The sequence below is a fragment of the Agelaius phoeniceus genome, chromosome 20, assembly GCF_051311805.1.
Source record: "Agelaius phoeniceus isolate bAgePho1 chromosome 20, bAgePho1.hap1, whole genome shotgun sequence".
Lineage (NCBI taxonomy): Eukaryota > Metazoa > Chordata > Aves > Passeriformes > Icteridae > Agelaius > Agelaius phoeniceus.
Genome location: NC_135284.1, coordinates 6,133,552 through 6,156,686, shown reverse-complemented (window position 1 = coordinate 6,156,686; position 23,135 = coordinate 6,133,552). Strand labels below are relative to the sequence as shown.

At 48.1% G+C, this 23,135-nt stretch overlaps 2 protein-coding genes across 3 annotated transcripts; one reads left to right on the top strand and one right to left on the bottom strand.

Moving 5' to 3' along the window:
* Window positions 1-3,192: 3,192 nt before the first annotated feature.
* On the bottom strand, window positions 3,193-11,831 carry MDH2 (malate dehydrogenase 2). Its single transcript, XM_054647052.2, has 9 exons — window positions 11,672-11,831; window positions 9,445-9,613; window positions 8,610-8,693; window positions 7,565-7,674; window positions 6,923-7,048; window positions 6,208-6,285; window positions 4,987-5,086; window positions 4,431-4,582; window positions 3,193-3,493 (listed from the first exon to the last, which is right to left on the bottom strand). The coding sequence occupies exons 1-9, from the start codon at window positions 11,729-11,731 to the stop codon at window positions 3,362-3,364; spliced, it is 1,011 nt and encodes a 336-aa protein (XP_054503027.1). The 5' UTR covers window positions 11,732-11,831; the 3' UTR covers window positions 3,193-3,361.
* A 100-nt stretch (window positions 11,832-11,931) lies between these two features.
* Window positions 11,932-22,746, top strand: STYXL1 (serine/threonine/tyrosine interacting like 1). Of its 2 annotated transcripts, XM_054647112.2 has the most exons (9): window positions 11,936-12,092; window positions 13,237-13,298; window positions 13,765-13,915; window positions 14,402-14,458; window positions 15,351-15,496; window positions 16,909-17,054; window positions 18,074-18,168; window positions 19,816-19,925; window positions 21,995-22,746. In XM_054647112.2, exons 1-9 carry the CDS (start codon window positions 11,990-11,992, stop codon window positions 22,124-22,126), a joined length of 1,002 nt encoding a protein of 333 aa, XP_054503087.2. In that variant the 5' UTR covers window positions 11,936-11,989; the 3' UTR covers window positions 22,127-22,746. The 2 variants fall into 2 exon arrangements, with proteins under 2 accessions (XP_077044731.1, XP_054503087.2); XM_077188616.1 differs by lacking the exon at window positions 19,816-19,925 and having other exon boundaries at window positions 11,932-12,092.
* The last annotated feature ends 389 nt before the right edge of the window (window positions 22,747-23,135 follow it).

The window sequence follows — 23,135 nt, the reverse complement described above, 5'->3', positions numbered from 1 at the left end:
GCAGAGGATGAGCTGCCTGCTCTGGACTGCCAGCCCCAGTAATGTGAGGCTGAGCACAGAGTGGCCCAGATTGGTGGTGCACAAGCTGAGCTGCCCAGGGGAGGGAAAGGGCAGCAACAGCTCTCTGTCCTGGCAGCTTCTGTGGGAAGAAAGCACTGGAGACTGTGGATTTTGGAGGTGGGCTCCTGAGAGAGGGCAAGAGTTACCCAGCACCTTTCTGAAGTACCTCCAGCCCCTCCAGTCCTGCTCTTTTGCTGGAGCTGGGAAGGCAGCCAGCTTTGGCAAGGCAGAGGCTGCACTAAACTGTTGTTCTTTCTTCTGCTTCTCCTAAATATCACCAAAATGCCATGGATTGTCCTCAGGCTCAGCCACGCCTGCTGCAGCTGTACCAGCCTTAACCCAAGGAAAGTGGCACCCAGAGCCCCCCAGGGTGAGCTGGGGTTTGGGTGGGAGGTCTGTACCCCCACACCAAAGCACCAGCCCTCGCACAGAGCCAGGAAGGGAAAACAGATTTCCCAGGAATAACAGACACAGGTCTGCCAGTCTGCTCCTGTGGTCATCCCACCTGAAGTCCTCCAGGACAGTGATGATCAGGATGAGGCCTGAGTTACACCACTCAGCATTTTTCTTTTCTCCTTGTTCTATCCTTTCCTGCATTTAACACGCTGCTGCAGCAGCACAGGAGCAGCAGGTGGGCTCGAGTGACCTGACATATGGCCATCTGGAGAATCTTTATTTATTACTCTCCACACACATCTCCTCTGTATCTTGACATCTGTGCTCGGGTGCAGGGCTGTGCTGCCCAAGGAGGTGGCAGCTCCATGTGCAGAAATGATGCTGCAGGGGAAGAGGTGCTTAGAGACCATCAAGGCAAAATCTGCTCAGTAAAAAGGATGAAACCCCAAGAGATGTGCACAGGGCAGGTTTTTCACCTCCTCCAGACCTGGTCACTCATCTCCACAGGAGGTTAACACAAAGGCTGGCAGCACTGGAATGAGTGCTGTGACTCAGCAGGGCAGCCCTGCTGCAGAACTTGGAGGAGAGGGGATGAAGGTCTTGTGTGTCAGAGCCACAGCACCAGGAAACAACTTCCAGGACAGAGGGTTGGTTTTTCTGGGTACACCCAGCTGATTCCTACCCCTCCCAGGGAGGGATACGGCCCAGATCCCTTCCTCCTCCAGGGAACCTGATCAGAGAGAAGGGGTGGGATGACCCACACCTCTACAAACCATCCCCAGTCCCCAGAGGGATTGTTACCCACCACAGCACTGCTCAGTTACAGGGACAGCACAGGGAGCACTGACACACATCCATCCATCTCTCACCTTTAGCCAGTGCCCTTCTGGCCTCTGACTTCATTGCAGAAAGCCACAAAAGGCTGTCTCCTGTCCTTTCTCAAAAGGGAGCAGATTTCCAGCATAGGGAATAGCTTCAACTCCAAAAATGCAGCATGGGATTAGGGAGAAGAAGAAACAACCCCTAAATCCAAACAGTGCAGGGGCTTTGTTAACATTCAGGAGATTTGAAGGAGACCTTGGAGAACCTAAAAGTCAGCAGGTGCTGAGACATAATCCTCTTCCACCTCAGCTCCACTTGCCCAAGCTGTCCCTGAGTCCCCACTGGTACAGGCAAAGCTTTCTGCTTGTCCATGCAATTCCCCCAGACTTTGCTGGGTTTGGACTGCTGACACAAGGAAAGATTGAATAACCTAAGCCACACAATGAACCTCAAGTTCTGAAATGTCTCCAGTGCTCAGAAATCTGCTCTATCTGCTGTATTAAAAATAGCAGGACTGGACCAAAGGTGTGTTCCTGTCCTGCAGGTTGCAAGGCAAGGCTTTCCCTGCAGCCTCGTGGAGCACTGCCCCTGGACCACCTGGGCACCCAGACTGGACACACACCTCTGCAGGTGCACACACACTGGTTTTAACACTCTGGGCTGCCTGTTTCAGGTTTGAAATTGCTGACAAGTTAGAACAGTCTGCCACATGCTTTCCATTTATTGTTTGGAACAGTCTCTGTCACATTTACCAGGTCTGGCCTGTCACTCCTCCTCAGTGTCCTCCAGTTCCACATCCTCCCCTGCCCCCTCCAACACCATCTTTAATTCTATTAATACCACCTAATAATTACTTTGTTCCAAGCCTGCTGAGTAATGACTGCCAACGCTTCTATTTCATTACTATTCCTGTAAAGAAACCAAGCTTTTAACACGCTGGATTTCTGCAGAGGAGTAACAAGGACTGTGCTTGGTGCCCTCCTTGCCCACTTCTTCCACAGGGCAGGACAAGAACCAGACACTTTATTCTCCATGCATCTTCAACAGTCACAATTGTGTGATCTGGTTCAGAATGATGAACTAATTAAAATCAAAAAAATAAAACATGGTAAAGAGAGCTCAAAAAAAAAATACATGTGGGAGGAAGATAAAAGGCAGTGACCAAAGAGCATTTATGGCTTTTAGGTATCTTGTAAGCAACTACCCCATGTTCTCTGGCTCAAATCAACATTCACCTCAGTTCCTCCAGAGGTGCTGGGCTTTGGCTTTTCCTTCACCCATCAAAATAAAGTCTGTTCAACTTAGAATTCAGCCTACACGGATGAGAGCAATTCAAAGCAACAGCGTAAGCAGCGCAGAGCACGGAGGAAGAGTGAATTAATAACTTCCTTCATTAAAGCTTACCTTCAAAGAAGTCAGCAACAGAACTCGTCATCACCATCTTCTTGCAGACATTTATTTTTATATTCACAAGAGGATGAATGTAAGAGAAATTTATGGAGATGCTAAATCAAGGCTTTTGTTCCTAACTAGAAAGAAGTCGCTCTCAGCAGTTTAATTATTGTCTTAGTGCAGGACTGACGTTTCAAACGCTGTGCTCTTTCACTAACTCCTTTAAAATCAAATTACATAAGAGATTAAGGTAACACAAGGTAATAGAAGTAATGCCACCTCTGAAAAAACATCTTTTACATAATTTCACTCAGTTATCCCTACACCCATCCTGATCTGGTCACACCTGGTTCCCAGTGGCTGTGCTGAACAAGGAGCCCAAACCCAGGCAGCAGCAGAGTTGGGAGTAATGAGTTCATCCCCTTTCCAAGGCTATTCCATCCCTGCTGAAACCAATCCCCTCTTAGAGACCTACAGCCTCCACCTTCCAAAGGACAAGCACATCAGGACACCTCCACATGGTACACTGAAAAAATGAGGCTGTTTTATTGATGATTAGACTGCACTGGCAACAAGCATCAAGCTAATACAGACAGACTTCAACCAAAGCATGAGCTTTGAATCAGAAGTCGATAAGTGACATGATGCCTTAATAAATTAAGGAAGTTAATTCCTCTCCGTAGTCAAGTCTTCACTTGAAGTTCTTTGCAAATTCCTCTCCTTTCTTAATAGAGCCCTTCAGCTCAGACATGGCTGCAGCAACCATCTTCTCTTCAAAGGGGGAGAGCTTGCCAAGGCCTAGGTTCTTCTCAATTCCTTTTTTCTGAGGGAAAGAGGATTTAAGGATTAAGCATTCATTGAATGACCTAAAGAGTAGCTTAACAGTTCTGACTAAGTATTATCCAGCTGAGACAGAGACCCAGCCTGGCACCTGTGTCATCTCTAGTCTGCCAACCTTGTACTTCCTGGAAAGAAGCCTCTTACTATCTGTGGCAACTTCTAGAGCCCTCACAAACTTCTCATTCACTGTTCACATGTGAGAAACCAGAAGCCAACCCAGCAGCTCCTTCAAGAGGAGACTGACACCAACTGACCCTTCCTAACTTCACACCCACCATCAAGAGGTGTGTATGCCCTTTGCTTGCTATCTCAAACTGCCTCAGAGTGGCACTCACAGGTTTTCAAGATGTCTACATTCCCTCTTAATACTCCTCTGCTTGCATCCCCTCACCAGCAAACACCACCCTTGGCATCCCAGCAGCCATGACAGGGCTGCAGCATCACTGTTTTCCACACCCCAGGTTATGGGTGACAAAAGAACACTGCTTTCAGAGTTCAGCAGAGGTCCTGAAAGCAAGCTATTAATCCTAATCCATGCTGCAGCTCCCCATGTGCCTCAGTTTCTGAGGATTTGCTTGTAGCAGATCAAGCTGAGGAGACAGGATTGCTGACTCTGGTTAATCATATGAAAGCCCAGAGTAAACAGGCCTGACTTGAGGCTAGTGTGACCTCTTAAGCCAAGTCTGAACCTCTGGTTACTCAGTGACCTGCAGTCTAAGAGCAGATAAAAGCAGCAGCATCCTTGTCAAGCTGAGCTATGTGCCTAAACACCACACCCAAATACTGCAGACTCTTAAAGGCACACTCAGCTGCTAACTCCAGCAATAGCAGGCACTCAGCTAAACTGAACCCCCTGAGTAAAACCCACATGACACAAGCAGTAGCTGCTGCTCATAAGGCTTGTGATGTAAAGTACATACCCCAAGCTGCAGAGGTGTAGAGAAGTAGGGGACCTCTGTCACGTCCGACCGAACAAAGGCACATTCAACAACCCCCTGCTTTCCACTCATGGCCTCCAACAGGGAGAATGCAAATCGAGCACCAGCATAGGCCATGGACAAGGTGGCAGATCCTGCAAGAGTTACACCACTTTCAGAACAGATCACACTGAAATTTGATACTTCCTTTAGCATCAAAGGTTTCCATACCAGTGTGCTGTCAGTAATAATGTGTCACTGACTTCAAGTTCATGGCCAGTTAGATAAAGCAGAAGCTTTTAGCCAGTTACATGTATCTAACTGACAAGATTTATAAAAGAAACAGCTTAATTTGACAGAGAGAATTCTTTTAAAGCCATAGGTGGTGTGGGATCAGTTAATAGTGTTACATACTGAGCTGTTTCTAGTAGCACAGCCCAGGCAGCAGTGAGACTGACAACCAGCAGTTCATAACCTGTAAATAAGATTAAACTGCAGAAGACTGCAGCCCTACAGAAAGACAACAAGACTTACTTGGGAGCTTTACTCAAGAACCCACCTGCTCCTGCTTTAGCTTGGACAACTTCAGTCCCAGCTTCTTGAATTCTTGCTGTAAGTTTCTCCAGCTGATCCTGAGGAAACTCCACTTTTGGTGTGCACTGGATGGGAAAAAAGAAGTTACTACAAATACCAGAAGCCCTCTAGATGCAGTATAAACACACAATATTTTTTGTACCACTGCAGTTGTTATCAATAATTCTCAACTGGGCAAAATGGGTTTCCCCAGCTTGTGTGACACTGACCAACTGCAAAAGTCATCAGAGCTGGGGTTACTGCATGGCCTGGAACAGGAACCCAGCCCTGCCCAGCTTCCTCAGGGACAAACCACAGCTTCACAGCCAAACCAGGGCTTGCCATGGCTCCTCACTACTGTGTAGTCCTGTGCATTACAGACACCCTCCAAGCTTGAGGAATTTCAGAAAGTCATCTTGTAAATATCTGGGTCACGGTGGCATTATGGAAGTCAAGCCTTATGGAAGATCCAGTTTCCCAGCAGTATTTAGGAATTCACTGAACCTTCAGTTACAGCTACACCAGCAGCTTAAGCACAGTTGTGTCTGTCCCAATGGACTGTTTAACTAAAGCACCTCTCAGCATTCAGCTGCTCCAAAGCCCTTGCTCTTATTCCCAAGAAAATTCTTCTCTAAAGGATACTTTATTCCCCACTTAGAGCACAGCTTTTCTCCAGATTGCTCCTTGGCCACATCCCAGCATCTCCCCATGAGACTGCACCTGCTTCAGAACTGCATTTCAGCCTGGCTGAAGGGCCAGACTACCAGTCATGGCTGGAACAGGCCTCCCTGCACAGCCTGACCTGTGCCTTCCAATGCTGGAGCTTCAAGTGGGGTTTCCACTCCATCACAGCAAAATCAATTCAATTTTTCTCCTGAAGCCAGGTATTCCTGTCATGAGATACCTGTCACAAACAGTGCCAGGACACCTAAACACCCACACTACCCCTCAGTTCTTATCCCAAACTCCTTTCCTTAGAGGAAAGCTGGAACTGTTTACACTGCCCAGGTGGGTTCAGATTTAGGCTGCTGCCTTCCACCTCATCCTGCACTCCATCCCAGAAGGAAAGCAGCCATGAGAGCAGGAAGAGACAGAGCAGGATAGCATGCTCTATCCTGGCACATTTCCTGCCATCACAGAGGCACTTTATATCAACCCTAGCATGCTGCTGAGTGTGCTGCCACACACAGCTGTCACCCTGACTCACCTGAGAGATCAGAGGGATGATGGTCTTCCCAGCATGGCCACCAATAACTGGCACAGTTACTCGAGCTGGATCCAAGCCCTGAAGGAAACACAAAACTTTCCAGCTTCTGAAGCACACGGGCAAGAAAAACAAGTGACTTCACTCCCTGCCCTGGATACCAGGACACACAGGGCAGGAGTTCCAGAGGCAGCTGCACTGCAGGGACAAAGCCACATCCACAGAGCAGAACTCTGGGTTACTCTGATCACTTCATACAGTTACAGGATATTATTACTGCAGGGCTGGATAAAGAGCAGCACAACATAAACACCAGCAGGGCTATTAAGAGCAGTAACCTGCTACAGCTCCTGATACTTTGCAGAGTATCCTGTGACACACAGCACAGAGTTTGACTTGCAAACACACACCACAACTCAAGCCTCTCCTCTGGCTGCATGGCAGGGCTGGGAATGCCAAGGGAATTAAGGCCAACACGTAGCTCACTTGCAGGGCTCAGCTATGAAAAGGAAAGGTCAAAGTCTCTTGAACCACATTTTGCAAGAAACCTTATCTTCAGGCTCCTCTAAATAAGGGAGACAGGGAATCATTGCCTTTGCCTCTAGCTGCACGGAAATCTGAGCTCCTTTGGCTCTCTGCAGTGATTTTGGAAGAACTTTATAGATCTGATGATCAAAGCAGGCAGTATCCCTCCCCCTGTACGTTAACCATGACCTGCCTTTAGTTCAGCCACAAAAGTGTTGGCTCTGACGATGTCCAGTGTTGTAACACCAAAGATTTTGTTGGGATTATACACACCGTGCTTCTTGAAGACCTCTGAAGTTATTGGGATGGTTGAATTTACCTACAAGCAAGAAGAGGCAAGCACTGATTAAAAGCAGTTTAATAAAGAAGCCAATGCATGAACTTAACAGGCAAATTAACAATCTGAACTATACTTTCAATTTGGAATCAACTGTAGCCAATTACTTTAATGCCTAAATTGAAGAGCAATTTACAGTCAGGCTGGAATAAAAATCATTAATTTTAAATAACCATTAAGACAATAAATTTGTTCATTCCCATTACAAAGGCTCCTCCCTTAGTGAGCTAAGGCTTTTATCCCAGCTAATACACCAGCTTGCATTATAACCAGTCACACAGATATTAAGCACTTTTACATCCAAGTTTTCTCTGAATTAAAAATAGCCAAGAAAAATGGGTTAGTAGAACCAGGCTTTTCTGCAAATACACTGCAGATTTTAAAGACACTGGTCAAAATTAGTAGGACTTAGGATTACTCTAGTATTTGGTATACTCTAGTATCTGGAATTTGGTGAGGTTTTTCCTCTGCATTCCAAGGTCTCCAGAAAACACTTACTGGGTTAGAAATAATACAGATCATGGCTTCTGGACAGTGCTTTGCACAGGCAGTTGTCAAAGAGGCAACAATGCTGGCATTGGTGTTGAACAGGTCGTCACGGGTCATACCTAAAACACAGCCAGGGCAGGATTCCAAGTTACCCACAGTTACCATCACAGGCAGGAAATGCCATCAAAATCCAAAATCAAAATTCTGCTCTGCACAGACACACATGTGGTTTCACAGATCAAGAACAAATTCTCCAGTTGCAGTAAGGAATTGGCTCCACAGGTAACTCCTCTCACAAAGAGAGAGATCAGCCCTTCCCAGGAGGAACCAGCCCAACAGAACCCACTTCACTGAGACTGCCTGAGTGCACTGTGACCACACAACCCACACCAGAGGTGCTCACAGCAGCACAACTGCTCCCAAGATGAACTCTCTTCCCTCTTTTAAGTCACTTCCACAACTACAGTTTAAATGACAACTGCTGTGTGCAAATATTGCTGGCTGTGTAAGTGCCACCCCCCATTGCTATTGCAGCAACCACTTTAACTATGAAAAATGAATATTTAGGAAGAGCTAGGCATTAAAGTCTAGAATTTTGTCATGTTCCTAATAGAATAATGGAAAATAGAAATGGAAGAGGTCAGAAACATTCCAGGAAGGTTTAACAGCATTTATTCAGAGATGCCCCAAGAAGTTGCTGTAAAATTGACACAAACTAAAATGGATTATTTCTCTTCTGCTGAGAAATTAAACAAAGAACCAATTTTCATTCCTTGAGCATTGCTCTGGGACAAGGAACACTAAGGGAGATTTAGGATGACTTGCATGAAAAGCCTTTGCAGCTGAGGCCCAAGTAGGAACTCCAGAAATCCATTTAGCCCATTTCAGAAGGGACAGTGTAAGAGAGGCTGAATGAGCTGCCTGACAGCACCAGGAGCTCTGGGGCAGAAGCATGAACAGACCTCTGACACCCCAACAGACACAGCTCTGAGCAGCAGAACTGCAGAGATCCACTGCAAAGCAGCCCTGGGGCTTTCCAACAAACAGAACCTACCTGGTTTTCTTGGGACTCCTGCTGGAATAACAACAACATCACAGCCCTTCAGACATTCTGGCAACTGCTCAGGTCCCATGTAGCCTGAAATGGAAGACATTCAGGCATTATGTTTCTGATAGTTATTAAACAGTTGACACTTTGAAGTATAAAATCATGCCCAGAGGCAACCAAGTTTTTTTTTTTTTTTTTTAATTTAACCTTCAATTTAGACTTGATGCTGAAAAGCAAAGCAACACAATTATGGATGGATCCCATTTGATGTTTTATTTTTATCCTTGTTTCAAAACTTACAGAATGAGAGTGGTGAGAATCTCACATTCACCTGTGTCCAAACTCTCAGTTCCTCCAGCTATGTGTATTTACTCCCCAAAAGCCTTGGCACTAGAGTCAGTGCCCCCAAAGAACTGCAGACTGGCACATTCATGTAAAATGTCACCTTTTGGTGATCTTCAGATAAAAGAAAGATGAGCAGATTAAGTTTTGATTTCATCAGAATCTAAGAGAAAAGAAGCACATGGAATTCACCCAGGGAGTGTTAAACCTATTTCTGGTCAAACTTTTAAATTCAACGCTCTGTGATAATTTCACTGAATGTTCCCTGCCAGATGTCACAAATTTCCCTTCAACCACAGCCCATATTTATCTCTATACACGTCAATCTAATCAGCTAAACCTTAATTAATCACTCACTGCTTGAGGAAAAAGCTACTTAAATTGATACTGGGCTTCAGGATCAGTGGGTGAAGACTTCCCCTCAGAGGCAATGGGCACTCAGGGTCAGAGCCACCCCCGTGGGAGGATCCCTTCGGCAGCGAGGCCATTCCCAGGGTACCTTTGACGCTGGCTTTGGTCTCGATGTGGCTGAGGTCGGCGGCCACGCCCGGCGTGTGAGCGATGTCGTAGAGGCTGAGCTTGCTCACCAGGGGGCTGTTCTTCAGCAGCAGCGACAGCGGCTGCCCGATGCCCCCCGAGGCCCCCAGCACGGCCACCTTGGCATGGTTCTGTGCAAAACAGACAGCAAACACGTTGGAGGGCTGTTCTGGCACTCACCTCCCCCAGCAGTGACCTTGGGGATTTCACCACTCTTTCTTTACTTTTAAGTTCTGCTTCTCTTTTTTTCTTTTTACCAAGCGCTGTGCAAACTTGATGGTTTAAGCCTACAGGAAATGACCCTCACAGCAGCCTCCCCGAGGTTTATTGGTAGGACAGGTTGGAGGAAATGGTTACCTGTGATCTGAAGCTCAAAAGGGAAGCTAGGCTAGGTTAAAGGAACCCAAGGGATCACCCTTCCCCCAAAAGAAATGCCTGCCTGAGACTAATACCTGCTACCCTGTGGGCCCAGGCCTGATTTAAGGCAAATCTGGTTTGTAGTTTTTCTAGTTTACATTGCCAGTATAAAAAAAAATACGCTTTCCATTTGGCAAATCAGTACATTTAATGGACTACAAGAAATGTAATAACCACTGCATATATGTGAAGAACATGTTTAGACCTGATATAAATCCAAAATAGCACCTGCAGATTGAGGACAGAGAACATTAAGTGGCTACAATTTCCAACTTTGATCACATGGATGAGAATCAAGTAAAATCAACTCTGCTTGGTTGCCCTGTGGACCAATTTTATCCTCACTCAGGTACTGACTGGCAGAGTGTAATTTCTGTCAAAAATGCCTGTTTGCAAAGTGCTGCTCCACAAGAGGAAAGCTCCTTCCAGGGCCAGAACAACCTTAAAGTGCAACACTGCCAAAGTGATGGAAAACTCCTGTGGAGAGGTAACGAGCAATTACTGCTGATAAAGCCATTCTTTATCACAATATTTCCAGATAAAAGCCATAATAGCTCTACTTCTCGTCATGAACAGCTTAATTACTGTGCTATGCAGGAAAAAATTTACCCAAGAACTGGACCAGATTAACCTCAACCCAGTTTTCTTGCTATTGCAACAAAGATAATTTTGCATGAAACTCTTTAAGAGGAAGCAAAGTCTGGCTTGAGTCACTGCTGAGCCCCATCTGTGACCGAGCTGACACCGTGGGGTCAAAATCTCACTGCTAATCAATACAGTTTCCATAGAAAAGGCTGTCCTATACAACACTTATTTACAGCTGCAATAATCACTCTTTTACATCCCACCAGGCCTATTAACACTGGACAGAGGTCGGTTTCTATCTGTGCAGCCACAGCAGAGTGGTCTGGAGCCAGCACAGTGGATTTTGGCACATGAAGGATTACTGCTAAACCAACCACCAGCTTTAGTTCTTAACACCTCCGGAACACAGGGGCATTTTTGCACTGGAGTGAGGAAGCAGCAAACCCATCACCCTCCGCACACCATCAGAGAGAGGGAGCTCATTCGGGATCATCACACTCACAGCCTGGCTGGGCTGACACCCGCAGGGCCACGGTGCTGTCACCGGGCACACCCAGCACCGAGACCGCCCGAGCCCTCTGCCCTGCGTGCCTGAGGCACAGCTCCCAGCCCCTCTCCGAGGTGTTCTAGGCTACACCCGAGCCCTGCAGCCCCGCTCTGCGGAGCTCCTGGGCTCCACACACCCCTCACTGAGGCCCCGGGCTCCTTCCCGGCCCCGCAGTCCCGTTCCGAGGAGGGCTCTGAGCTCTACCCCGAGCTCCGAGGAGGGGTCCGGGCTCCACCCGAGCCCCGCAGCCCCGCTCCGAGGAGGGCTCTGGGCTCTACCCCGAACCCAAGGAAGGGTCCAGGCTCCACCCGAGCTTCGCAGCCCTTACCGAGCAGACCCAGGGCTCTACAGCCAAGGAGCACCGGCGCTGCCTCCCGACCCCGCAGCCCCTGTCGAAGGCCTGCGTTCCACCCGAGTCCCGCAGGAGGAACTACGTCCAACTCCGGCCCTGCAGGCCCAGAACGGAGAACAACCAGCCTGCATCCCCGCTCCGCACCCCTTCAACCGGCAGCGCCCGTGCTCCACAGCCCCCTCACCGAGCAGCACCGGGGCTCCTCCCCGGCTTCCCCCCGCGCTCCGCGGCAGCCCCAGAGCGGAGGAGGAAGCGCGGCGGGGGGCGGTGTGTGTGCGGGGGCCGTACCTGCGCGGAGGTGGCGATGCCGCGGCGCAGGGCGGTGGCGGTGCTGAGGCGGGACAGCATGGCGGGCACGGCGGGCACGGCGGGCACAGCGAGCGGCGGCGGCTCCGGTGACTCCAACGACCTCCAGGGCCCGCGCTGCGCCTGCGCGGCCCCGCCCGCCGCTCTCGCGAGACTGCCCCCTGCCGCGGGAAGGGGGGGGAAGTCTCGCGAGATCCCACCTGAGGTAACCTTGGAGACCGGCGGGCGTCGCTGCGTGCGGCTGGGCGGGGAGGGGGAGCGCGGTGTCGCGATAGTCGGCGACAGCCGGGCGGATGGGGGATGGCGGGGGTGATGTTCTGCGAGCCCCGACACCTCTACAACATCATCAACCAGTACCGGTGGAGATCGCGGTTGGCGGAGCCCAACTACCTGTGCCTGCTGGGTGAGGCCGCGGCATAGGCCTGTCCCTGTCCCTGTCCCTGCCTTGTCCCTGCCCCTGCCTGTCCCTGTCCCTGCCTAGCCCCATGCCTCCCCCTGCTTGCTGCTTCCTCTGCCTGTCCCTGTTGCTGCTGCCCCTTCCTCTGCCTATCCCGGTCCCCCCTCCTGCCTGTGCATGCCCCTCCCTGTCCCTACCTGTCTTTGCCCTGGCTGCTCCTTCCCCGCCTGCTTCTTCTGCCCCTGCCTGTCCCTGCCTGCCCCAGTTCCTTCTTTGCCTTGTCCCTGCCTGTCCCTGTCCCTGTCTCTGCCTGTCCCTGTCCCTGCCAGCAGCCAGGCACTGTGCTCAGCCCAGGCAGATATCCTGAGCCATCAGGGCTTGTGAGGAAAAGCACACACATCACTTCTCACCATTTCTGGGGCCTGGCACTTGGCACCTCCCTCCCATCCCATTTCAGGTGCTGTGAGCTGGTGCTGTTTGGCTTTCCTCGTGCTCAGCTCTCCCTGCTCTCATCAGTCCCATGCACAAACACTCTCCCCTGCTGCTCCCAGAGGTTTTAGAACTGGACTAGATTTCTCACCCATTACACAAAGATCCCTGATAACCACATCCATTCTGCATAGTGCCAATACCCCCAGAGGGGTGCCTGTCATTCAGTGTTTTGCTGAGGGGGTTGGCCAGTTTGGGAGTGGGGCGGGGGTCTTTGCAGTGCCCCTCTCCACAGCTCTGGAGCAGCAGAGGCAGAGCTGCTGGGCAGGTCAGGGCAGAGCACAGGGCAGAGCACAGGACTGAGGCTGGCAATGCTGCAGGAGCACACTTGGGGCAGGACTAACACTGCTGGTGTTACACACAGACTCACATCCACCCTGGAGTTTGTTATACCCACACCAGAAACCCTCAGTTTTTAAAAAAAAAAAAAAAAACAAACCAAATCACTGAATCATCAAAGTTGGAAAACACCTTTGAGTTCATCCAGTCCGACAGGTGACCCTGCAACACTACAACCACCCCTAAACCATATCCCCAACTGTCACATTTCCAACCCTCTTTCTCTGAGTGCTGCCTGAATTCCCACTGACAAAATACAAAGAGGATTCCACCTTTAAAATCCAATTGCTCTGTCTTGGTTGGTTTTGTTTTTTTTTTTCAGATGCCCGTTCTCAGCTTGAATTCGATGACAGCCACATTGTTACAGCCCAAAGGATTGTACTGGTGAGGGGATTGCTGTTTGTGTGAGCCACCCCTGGATTTAGCAATTAGCAGGAAGCCAGAACTGGTTTGAAACCCAGGGGAAGTGTCCCAGCCCCTGCTCGGCCGTGCCCCGCGGCTGCCACTGGGGGGATGTATTCTGTCACAAAGCAGAGGTGGCTCCAGCAGCCCCAAGGATTGGCACACAGCAGCTGAAAATCAGGGAAAACATTGCACAAGAGCTCACCCAGCTCTAGCCTTGCCTCACAAGGCCAGCGCTGGCATCTGCACCGCTGCTGCCGGTGGAGCAATCAGCGGGATTTGCATCATTCCTGACTCCTAAGCGGGGCTGTCAGTGCCGTGTCCACCCACACGTACAAACACAACAAACCCAAGCCAGAGTTGTAACTTGCAGGATGTCAGGAGTGCTGATGCCAGCAGAGGAGAGTGGAGCCGTGCCCCTGATGGAATTGCTCTGTGATTTTGGCAGAGTCCTGCAGGGCAGTATGTGATCCCCAACCCCGAGGAGCTGGGCTATGTCAGATTCTGTGTGGTGTATGACCACGACACTGGATTTTTGACTGACACTGACAATCAGGAGGAGGAGGAGGAGGAGGAGGAGGAGGAAGAAGAAGAAACAGGTACGTGTGACCCGTGTCAGTCCAGTCCTCACTGCTGGATTGAGATTCTTCCCATTCCTCATTTAATGTTATGAGGAATAATAATGTTATGAGGTGGATTCCTTGGGAGGAGGAGGAGGAGCAGCCATCTCACATAATCTGCTTCACTGAGGGGAGTGTTTAAAACATTTGTGAAGAATTTAATTAAGACATTTCTTTTTTTTTTTTTTTTCCCTGTTTACCTAAAGCAGTTATGAGCTTGTTGGAAGAGATGTAAATGTTCCCAGATTTATGTGAAAAACTGTGCCCTGCCTCTGTTTTTTCACTGTGTTGTGTATGTTCTCAGGCTTCAAAAATCCAGGTTTTATTTCAAAGCATCCTGGCAGCCCTGGTTTCCCATCTGTGGATGATCCTCTGAAGCTCCTAGTTGCATGTGAGGAATGGGTTCTTTATTTTTTTTTGGCCACATTTCCCTGAGATTTGGCTTGTCCAACAATTGTCTTTCAGGGAGCAGCACTTCTTCAGAGACTGAAATCAGCAGCTCAGATTCCGTGTGTTCCCAGAGTGAGTACTTCCTTCTTTGAGGGTCACAAAAGGCTTTCACTTCATGATATTTTAAAAGAATTACTTTTAATGGGGGTGGTGATTTGATGGGGTTCACCAAGAAATGTGAAGTGCTGGAAACTTTTCCATGGCATTGTTCAGTTTTCCTTGAACCATGGAAGTGTTTGGCTTTCACACATCCTTTGGCACGTCCTTCTGTGAGCAGAACCACTTCTGTTTGTTTGAGCTTTTACAAAAGCTACAGAGTTTTAGCAAAGATTTACATCACTTTTTAAAGAAAAAAATAGTGGAGGTGTGAGGGGAATGAATAAAGCAAGCAGGTTCCTAAATGCTCAGTGGTGAGGCAGTAGAGGGAAGGTGTGAAGAATCAGAGCTGGGTTTCTATTGTGCTGATCCATTTCTAAAGCAGACATAGCTAGAGGGAAACAGGATGGATTCCTTGGGAGGAGGAGCAGCCATCTCACATAATCTACTTCACTGAGGGGGGTGTTTAAAACATTTGTGAAGAATTTAATTAAGACATTTCTTTTTTTTTCCCTGTTTGCCTACAGCAGGCTAAAGAAAAGAGCCTCCATAAAACTAAGATTATTACATTTGAATTAATAAAACTTCCCTATTATGGAAACTTATTACAAGCATTTCCCAAAGTAAAACAGGGAGAGGAAATCTGGTCCTAGAAAAGAAACCAGGAGAGGAATAAAAGATCAGGATGAGAGGGGAAAAGCAGCACCCCCTGTAACTGACCTGCAGCAACAAGTAAAGAATAAGTTGAGCTTTTAACAAACTTTTCTCCAGAGCATTAGATGGAATGAAAAGGGATTTGCTGTGGATGCCAGGGAGGCAGATGGAGACACTGAACCTGCCCAGGCCAACAGCTCTTTGGTCTCTGTAGGTCCTGAGGAAGGAGATGCCCTCTTCCATGCCAGGAACTTGGAGCAGTTCACCCGGCACCCCGTGCTCCTCCTGAAGGGAGGCTACAGGCGCTTTTCAGCTTGTTACCATTTCCTGAAGAGCCACAAGACTCTGTGGATGCCCCAGGTGAGATGAGACTAATTTCCAAGCAGATGACATTAATATTCAACTGGTGATGGCTGGTGAATTCAGGTTAGATGGTGTTGCAAACTTGGTATGACAGTAACTTCAGACAAAGGAATTAAATGAATTTGAGTTACTGTGCTTGCTCTGAGTCTCACCACTGATTCTTTTACAGCCACACTTCTTCCTCTTCTATTGCCTGAAAGGAAGTTCATGGAAACAAGCTGGGAATGTTCCCCTGATAACCCCAAAACTGGCCTATGGAGAGTACAGATAACTGAACAAACAGTAGCAAGTGGTGACAGGAAGCAGGCTGCTCTCTCACACGTGGTTATCTGGCATAGTACTCAGCACATGTTTTCAAACATAAGTACAATTCCTACCAAGCACTGTGATCCATGTCTTTTCATCAGAAAGGGTCACAACTGCCTTGTTTCAATAGGCCCAGGAAGAAAACAGCCATCCACTCAAACACTGAGTCCTGATTGCTTGGTTTCACCTGTAAACATCAATCTATTTAGCTTATGAGAAACAATTACCCTTTATTGCACATTTAGGACAGGCAGGGCAGGTCAAGAAGGTGCTGGACAACAGAGCATTTCATTCCAAGGTGTATTTTGTTCCCATTGTTCCCATCTGGTTCCCAGGAAACAGCCCATGACACAGTGCTAACCTGGGGATGCCACAGCACAAGAGAGAAAATAATTCACTTTGTGCTGCCCTGTGAAGGGCAATTCACTGCTGAGCTTCCTGCTCACACTCAGCTGGACACAGGCACCTCCTTAAATTGAGAATTGAAGCTTTGAATTGTTCGACTCCTCCTCTGTGCTCCTGGAGCAGCATCCAGGGCACATCCCCTCAGGGATGTGAGGCACTCCTGGCTGCACATCCAAGGCACATCCCCTCAGGGATGTGAGGCACTGCTGGCTGCACATCCAAGGCACATCCCCTCAGGGATGTGAGGCACTGCTGGCTGCCTGTGCGTTTTCCTCCTCAGCCTCCAGGCTGCCACACCGGATGCAGCTGTGGATTTGTGCTGTGCCACTCCAGGGCACCTGCAGCTCTGCAGGTGGCAGATGATTTCATTTAGCCTTGTAAACAGTAACCAGGGAGAACATCAAAGGAATCTCTCCTGCTGCAGCCCCTCCAGACAATGGAAAGAATGTATTCCACCTCCTGTTTAGTTGGGATTTGCTTCAGGTAATGCCACAACAACAGTGAGGCTGTTAATTATTCCCAGTAAAACTAGCAAAGACTTCAAAATACAGCAAATCCAGGTGATTGAATGAATCATTACACTAAAATATGTCATGGGCTGCTGACTAAGTACCTGTTCAACTCTTCACATGACTTCTGTTTAAGATATATCCAGCAAAGACACTCTCTAACCTGAGCCTGTGGTTTCTTTCTGGCAGGAACTAGACACCTTCCAGCCATACCCTGTAGAAATACTGCCTGCAAAGCTATATATGGGCAATTTCAAGCAGGCCAGTGACAAACAAATTCAGAAAGATCTGAGGATCAAAGCACTGGTCAACGTCTCAGAACAGCCCGTGATTCTGTAAGTCAAACAGTTCAAGGCTCACCCTCACCGGTCTGTGATGTGAAAAATAGAGGTGACACAGAGTTTATTGGCAGAGGAGTCAGTACCTGTGGCCTTCCAAGGAAACCTCTGCAGATTCCAGTGCCATTTCATGGTCAGTTTTCTAATTTCTGCTCTAGAGTTAGCACAACAGCAACACAGTCCTGCACAGCCTTTGACCATGCCACGGGTGAACTGGGTAAGAGGAGGACTGGGAAGCCCTTGGTATTTCAAGTCTATCACATACCACCTCTCTTCAGGAAAAACCTGTATGTCTAAATAGCTTTCAGAGCAAAATCTTACCAACACATCTATGTAAAAGCTAAGTCAGCAATATGTTACATTTTTGGTCTTCCTTCCTTACCTGCTCTGTCCATGAGCAGACAGCCTTGCTGGAAATGCAGTTTCACACAGTGAAAAACCCAGTGGCATTTCTCAAGGTGGTGACCCAAAAAAAGTAACAAAACCAGTTACCCACCCCAGGACATATGCACCAGCAGACATTTCACATGCCTTTGGCCCCAGAGGAATGTCTCTGCACTGTGGGTAATATTCCCATGCCCTCTGCATGATGTGCTTCCACATTTTGGAAATTCCTCACCAATTTTTTGCCCCTCTGAGTCTGTGGAAGGAGGAGTCACTGCCATAGAAAACCACATGAAGGGAACTGGGGGGCCCCACAAAACAGCCACCACACACTCTGTGAAAGCACATCTGCTTTCAGTTTATCTGTTTTCACTTATCTCTCTGTAGGTTATCTATCTGTAGGTTAAGGCATCAATACTGATACCATTGAAATGGAAAATCAGTGACTAAACTGGTTCTGTGTTACAAACATCTCTGTGCCTCACCACAATAAATCCCTTATCATGTTAATGATGCTGATGATTAAAAACTCACAAATGTAACAGCAAACAAAACGATCACCTTGCCTCCAACAAGCACATCTTGTCAAGGCTGCTCCTCTGCTCCATGGGGTCTGTGTGCTCTTTTTCCAGGTTTGCAGAAGAAGGTAAATCCCTCCATGTACCTGTTCCTGATTCACTCGAAGCAGATCTTTTTTCTTCCTTCCCCACCATTTCTCATTTCATAGGTGAGTGGATCCTGATGTGGAATTCCTGAGCCCTTGCTCACTGTAGCATATTAGATGGGAGTGACAGGAAGCCCAGGTAGGAGGGTAAGCACACCCACACCCTGATGGATACCAGAGCTGCCTCACTAACCAGCCTGATGGATAGAGAGGAGATTTTACAGAGCATCTGACTCTGATGTCCCTGCTCACCCTAAAGGATACCTCACTCTGATAACAGGGAGCTTTCCATCCAGATCTTTGCAGCTGGGAATCTACCAGAGCTTCAGAGGATTCCCTCTTACTCCTCTGACTCTCACCAGCCCAAATCTTCAGCCACCAGAGCTTTATTTGAAGCAGAGTGTGACACACATTAGAGAGCTCAGCATGAGGCATTGATAATCTTTGTGATTTGCAGTGCAGACCCACTGTAGGGCCCAGGAGGACTTTCAGGTTGGACAGCATGGACCTGCCTTCAGCTGATTACATCAGATAGGACAAGAAAAAACACTCTGCAGCTCAGTGCCTGCAGCTCAGGCTCCTGCAGCTCCATCCTGATGCTGTCCAACCATGTTGTTATCTTTTATTGTGCTTATCAAACAACATCTGCCACAGACCCAGGCCCTGCTGAGCTGTGCTGGACAGAGCCAGAAGCAAAAGACCACCCTGTGCCCACAGAGCTTAACCCAAGTACAATATCAGACATGACAACTGCACACAAAGAAACAACATTTGTTGTTGGATATAATTTTGTAGTTCTGAACTGAATTTCATTATTTGGTGCACCTGAATGTTGACATTCACTTACTTGCCTTTCATTGTGCCTCATGCTTTTCCCCAGTAGTATTTCAGAAGTTTCCTTCTGACATTACACATGATTTGTGGCTGTTTCCAAACCAGACTACAAGAGCCTATTAGCTGCACTTGTGGAAGTGTTCCACTGTTTACCTGATAGTGGAACTGTTTGTTTGGCAGTGGAGAGCAGATTACTCAAACCAGAACACGAGACTAAAGCTCTCCACATACTCCAAGAGGAGTGTGAATGTCCTCATGCCAGGTCTATGTTGGAGTGAGGCCAGTTCTACCCAGATAGAAGTAGTATCTCACAATAGAAATTAGTTTAAAAATGCTGATTTAGTGCTTGGGAAAAAAACCAACCAAACAAAACATCTTGACAGCACTAAAAGAAAAGGTTTTGCTCTATGAATTCTGGAGTTCAGTTGCCAATATTTTAAAAACATCATTCTGTCTAGAGAGGGAGAGAAAAAATTAAAAAGTTATTAATTAAATATGCAACCTTCCAGGCAAAATAAAATTTCAGTACCTTTAGACCTGTCTGGGGAGAGTTTGTGATGCTGACCACAGCTGGTAGGTCATGAAAGACCACATCTCCTCAGATCCCTGATGTGAGGGTGACACTGATGTGTAATGAAGCATTGACTGGTCATTGTCATTGCTGCTGCTCTTCAAGGCCATGTTTTAACTGTGGATTTTTAAGAAAGGCAAACGCTTACAGAAACGGGAGCTGGCAGTGCCCATCTGCTGCTGTCAGGGCTCCTGAGGGCTCCTGTCTCTAAGAATGCAGCCCCCCTGTCAGCTGTCACCAAATGAGTGCCACGGGGGGCTCTGTTTCCCAGCTCACTAATTTGTGACTGGCATTTCTTGGCTCAGATGCTCAGCTGGATGAGGGAGCAGTGCTGGTGCTCTCCAGCCTGGGGATCAGCCGGAGCAGCACGGCCACCATGGCCTATCTGATGCACTCCTGCCGCTTCTCCCTGCAGGTATGTCCCTGTCACAGTGCCACACCACTGCCTCTGCACTCCCCTGCTCCTCCTGAAACCCCAGCACTCATGCACAATACCCACCTGATGATGGAACTGATTATGATTTGAGATTGCTTCTTCTTTAGACCATTAAGGAGGTGGATTAGGTGTGATTTTGGATCTTTGAGTCCTTACTCTAGAACTTGAGATATTTTTGTTGTTCCTACTTAACTAAAGGGCTAGAAAAGCAAAGCTGTGGATACAGAACATGGTACTTATCTTCTGGATTTGAGGGAAAGAGTGGAAGCTACTGCAGTTAATCCTATCTCTAATTCCATGGTGTTAGAGAAGTTCAGAACACAACGTTTGCAGGGCTCTCATTCACCATTGACTTCAGCACTGCCACCTTCCAAAATCCTTTCTTACTCCTCCAGAAGCAATCCCCTCCCACAGACACCCCTCTATAGAAATCTGCAATGGGATAACACCTGCCCAGAGGGGGTGTGCAGGTCAGATGTCCAGCACAGGCTGTTCCATAGCTCTGAACAAGGAAAGAAATGAATGAAGGATGGCTGGGGATGGCCTGGCTGTGCAAGAGCCTGGTGGCCTCTCCCCTGGTGCCAGGCCTTCCTCCCTTTGCAGCATCTCCTGGTGGCTCCTGACAGGGAGCAGGAGAGTTCCAATGGCAACTGACCAGCCTCTCCTTAAAAACCTCCCCCTTGTTTGGAAAATGCAGGAGCTAGAAGGGATTGATCCAAACTTCACTGAAGCTGGGTCTGTATCTGATAAGGTGATTGATTTTGTGCAAACATGTCCAATGTAAGAGGAAAGCTCTTTCCATGGCTGTGTGCCAGTGGGTAATTAGAGGCTGAGGGTGCCAGCAGGGCTCAGACAGGGTTCAGCCCCTGCTCTAACAGGGATGTGATTGCTCCTGCAGGCTGATAACAGCCACTCACTCACTGAATCACAGAATGGGCTTCCAATGGCAGTGCAAAAGTCAAAGCCTGAGCCTTGCCATTCCCCTCAGTTGGCATCAACAGGTTGGTCTCAGCATTTAACTAAATGCCAAAAAAAAAAAAAAAAAAAGAAAGAAAATATTGACAGGGCAGTGCTTGCCCACTGTTGGCTGGGCAAAGCTTTCCTGAGGGATTACCCTGGCAGCCAAGTTTGTTTCTTGCAGACAAAAGCAGTGCAAAGATTTCTGTGTGATCCTCCAGCCAATCCAGGCAAAGATCTTTGAAAGCTTCCAAAAAGGCAAAAACAATGCAGAGTTGGGATGTGCAGCCCCTGATTCTATTAGTGAGCAATATGTGAGTAAATCCATTGAGTCCAGGGGAACCAGAGACACCCACACTGTGAACCCAGAGGAGTAAATATTGGAATATCAGCCTCAGAGCCTGCAGAATCAGCAAGATTAGAAAAACAAACCAATGGAGCACTATCTGCTGACCTTTGGTCTCATTTCCCTTAAGCAACCCTCCAAGTGCAGGGGTCAAACTCTTTTATGAGCAGGAAGATGAGCACTGACAGGAAAACCCAGGGATGGAGCTGGAGTAATGCTGGGGGATCTGCCCTGTGTGTGTCAGAGTTTCTAGGTGATTACTTGGAGCTAACAAATAATTAAGATGGCTGTAATTAATACAGTGGGACAACTGCAAGGTCATAACTGCTCTGCCACATCAGGTCACACCAATCCAAAAATGTGATAACCTCCATTGCTTTATAACCTTTATGGCTGATACTTCACTGCTTTGCTCATCACCTGTGGAAGGAGCAGCATTTTAGAGTGGAAAATCCAGGATTGTATCACTCCAGCAGAGTAGAATAACATCAGTAGTGAAAACAGCCTGAGCTGTCCTCATATCCAGGAGAGCAGAGCATGAAAGGGGACAGGTTTCTCTCAGGGTCACATCTGGATCCAGCCTGTTCCCACTTTGATGCCAAACTCCTCTCTGCAGGTTCTTGCTGTCCAGCACAGGCAGCAAATTCAAGGCTGTGTTGACTGAAGTGTAGCTGCTTTGTGAAAATGCCCAAGAGTCACTTTCTGTTCAACTCCTAACACTTCTTTACTTTCCTTCTGTTTACAGAGAGCTTGGAAATACCTTCTGAAATGCAAAATGAACATGAGACCAAACCGGGGCTTTGTGGAGCAGCTCTCAGCCTGGGAGACCCAAATCTATGGGTACCCAGTCACAGACGTGTCTGAGCCAAATTACTGACAGAAAACACCCGTGGGCAAAGCCACTTCCCTTCCCCTCTCTGAGGACAAAGTTACTTGAAAGCTGTGTGAAAAAAGTCCCAAATGTAATGGAAAAGCTTTCCTCTAGCTCCATGTTCATTTTGGGTCAAGATCTGGAGCTTCCTGGGGAACTCAGCTGTGCTGGAGGAGGTGAAAGTTTGGGGAATGCAAGTCCTGCAGGCCCATTAGACACAGCTCGACTCTTTTGTAAGCAAAGGGGATTATAACCACAGCTGAGGGGCAGTCAGTAGGGTTATCACTGTAAGGGTTTGTTAGCCATGGTCTGGAATAGGAAATTTAGAGTCTGACAGTGCCCACTTCCAGTTTGGAGAGGTGACAACAGAATTTCCCTGTTTCAGAAGTCCCTGTGCCCTGTAAGTACCTTCTCAGCCCCCTCAGCCTGGCTGGCTGGATTGGTGACAATCCACCCTTCCCATTTGCTGCCTTCTAATCCTACAGCCAAACCCCTGGGCAGAGGTGGTGACTTTGAACCCTCAGTGCTGTCACATGCAACCTCAACCAGTACCCGAATCAGTCCATCCTTTCTCTTACTCTGAATTCTGTTCTTTGAATCACAAAATAAAACACCACAGAAAACCCTCCCTGCCTTTGCAGCACTCTGTGTTTGGGATTTACCAGTGGGTTTGGGTTTTTCATCCTGACACGCGCAGCCAGGACCGGGAGCGCATCCCGAGAGCTGGGAGTGAGCCCGGGCACCAAGGGCTGCCATTCGAGGGAATTTCTGGTTTTCCAGACTCTGCTTTAGATGGAATTTCTGGTTTTCCAGGCTCTGCTTTAGAGGGAATTTCTCTTTTTCCAGGCTCTGCTTTGGAGGGAATTTCTGGTTTTCCAGACTCTGCTTTAGAGGGAATTTCTGGTTTTCCAGGCTGAGCTTTAGAGGGAGTTTCTCGTTTTCCAGGCTCCAATTTAGAGGGAATTTCTCGTTTTCCAGGCTCCACTCTAGAGGGAATTTCTGGTTTTCCAGGCTC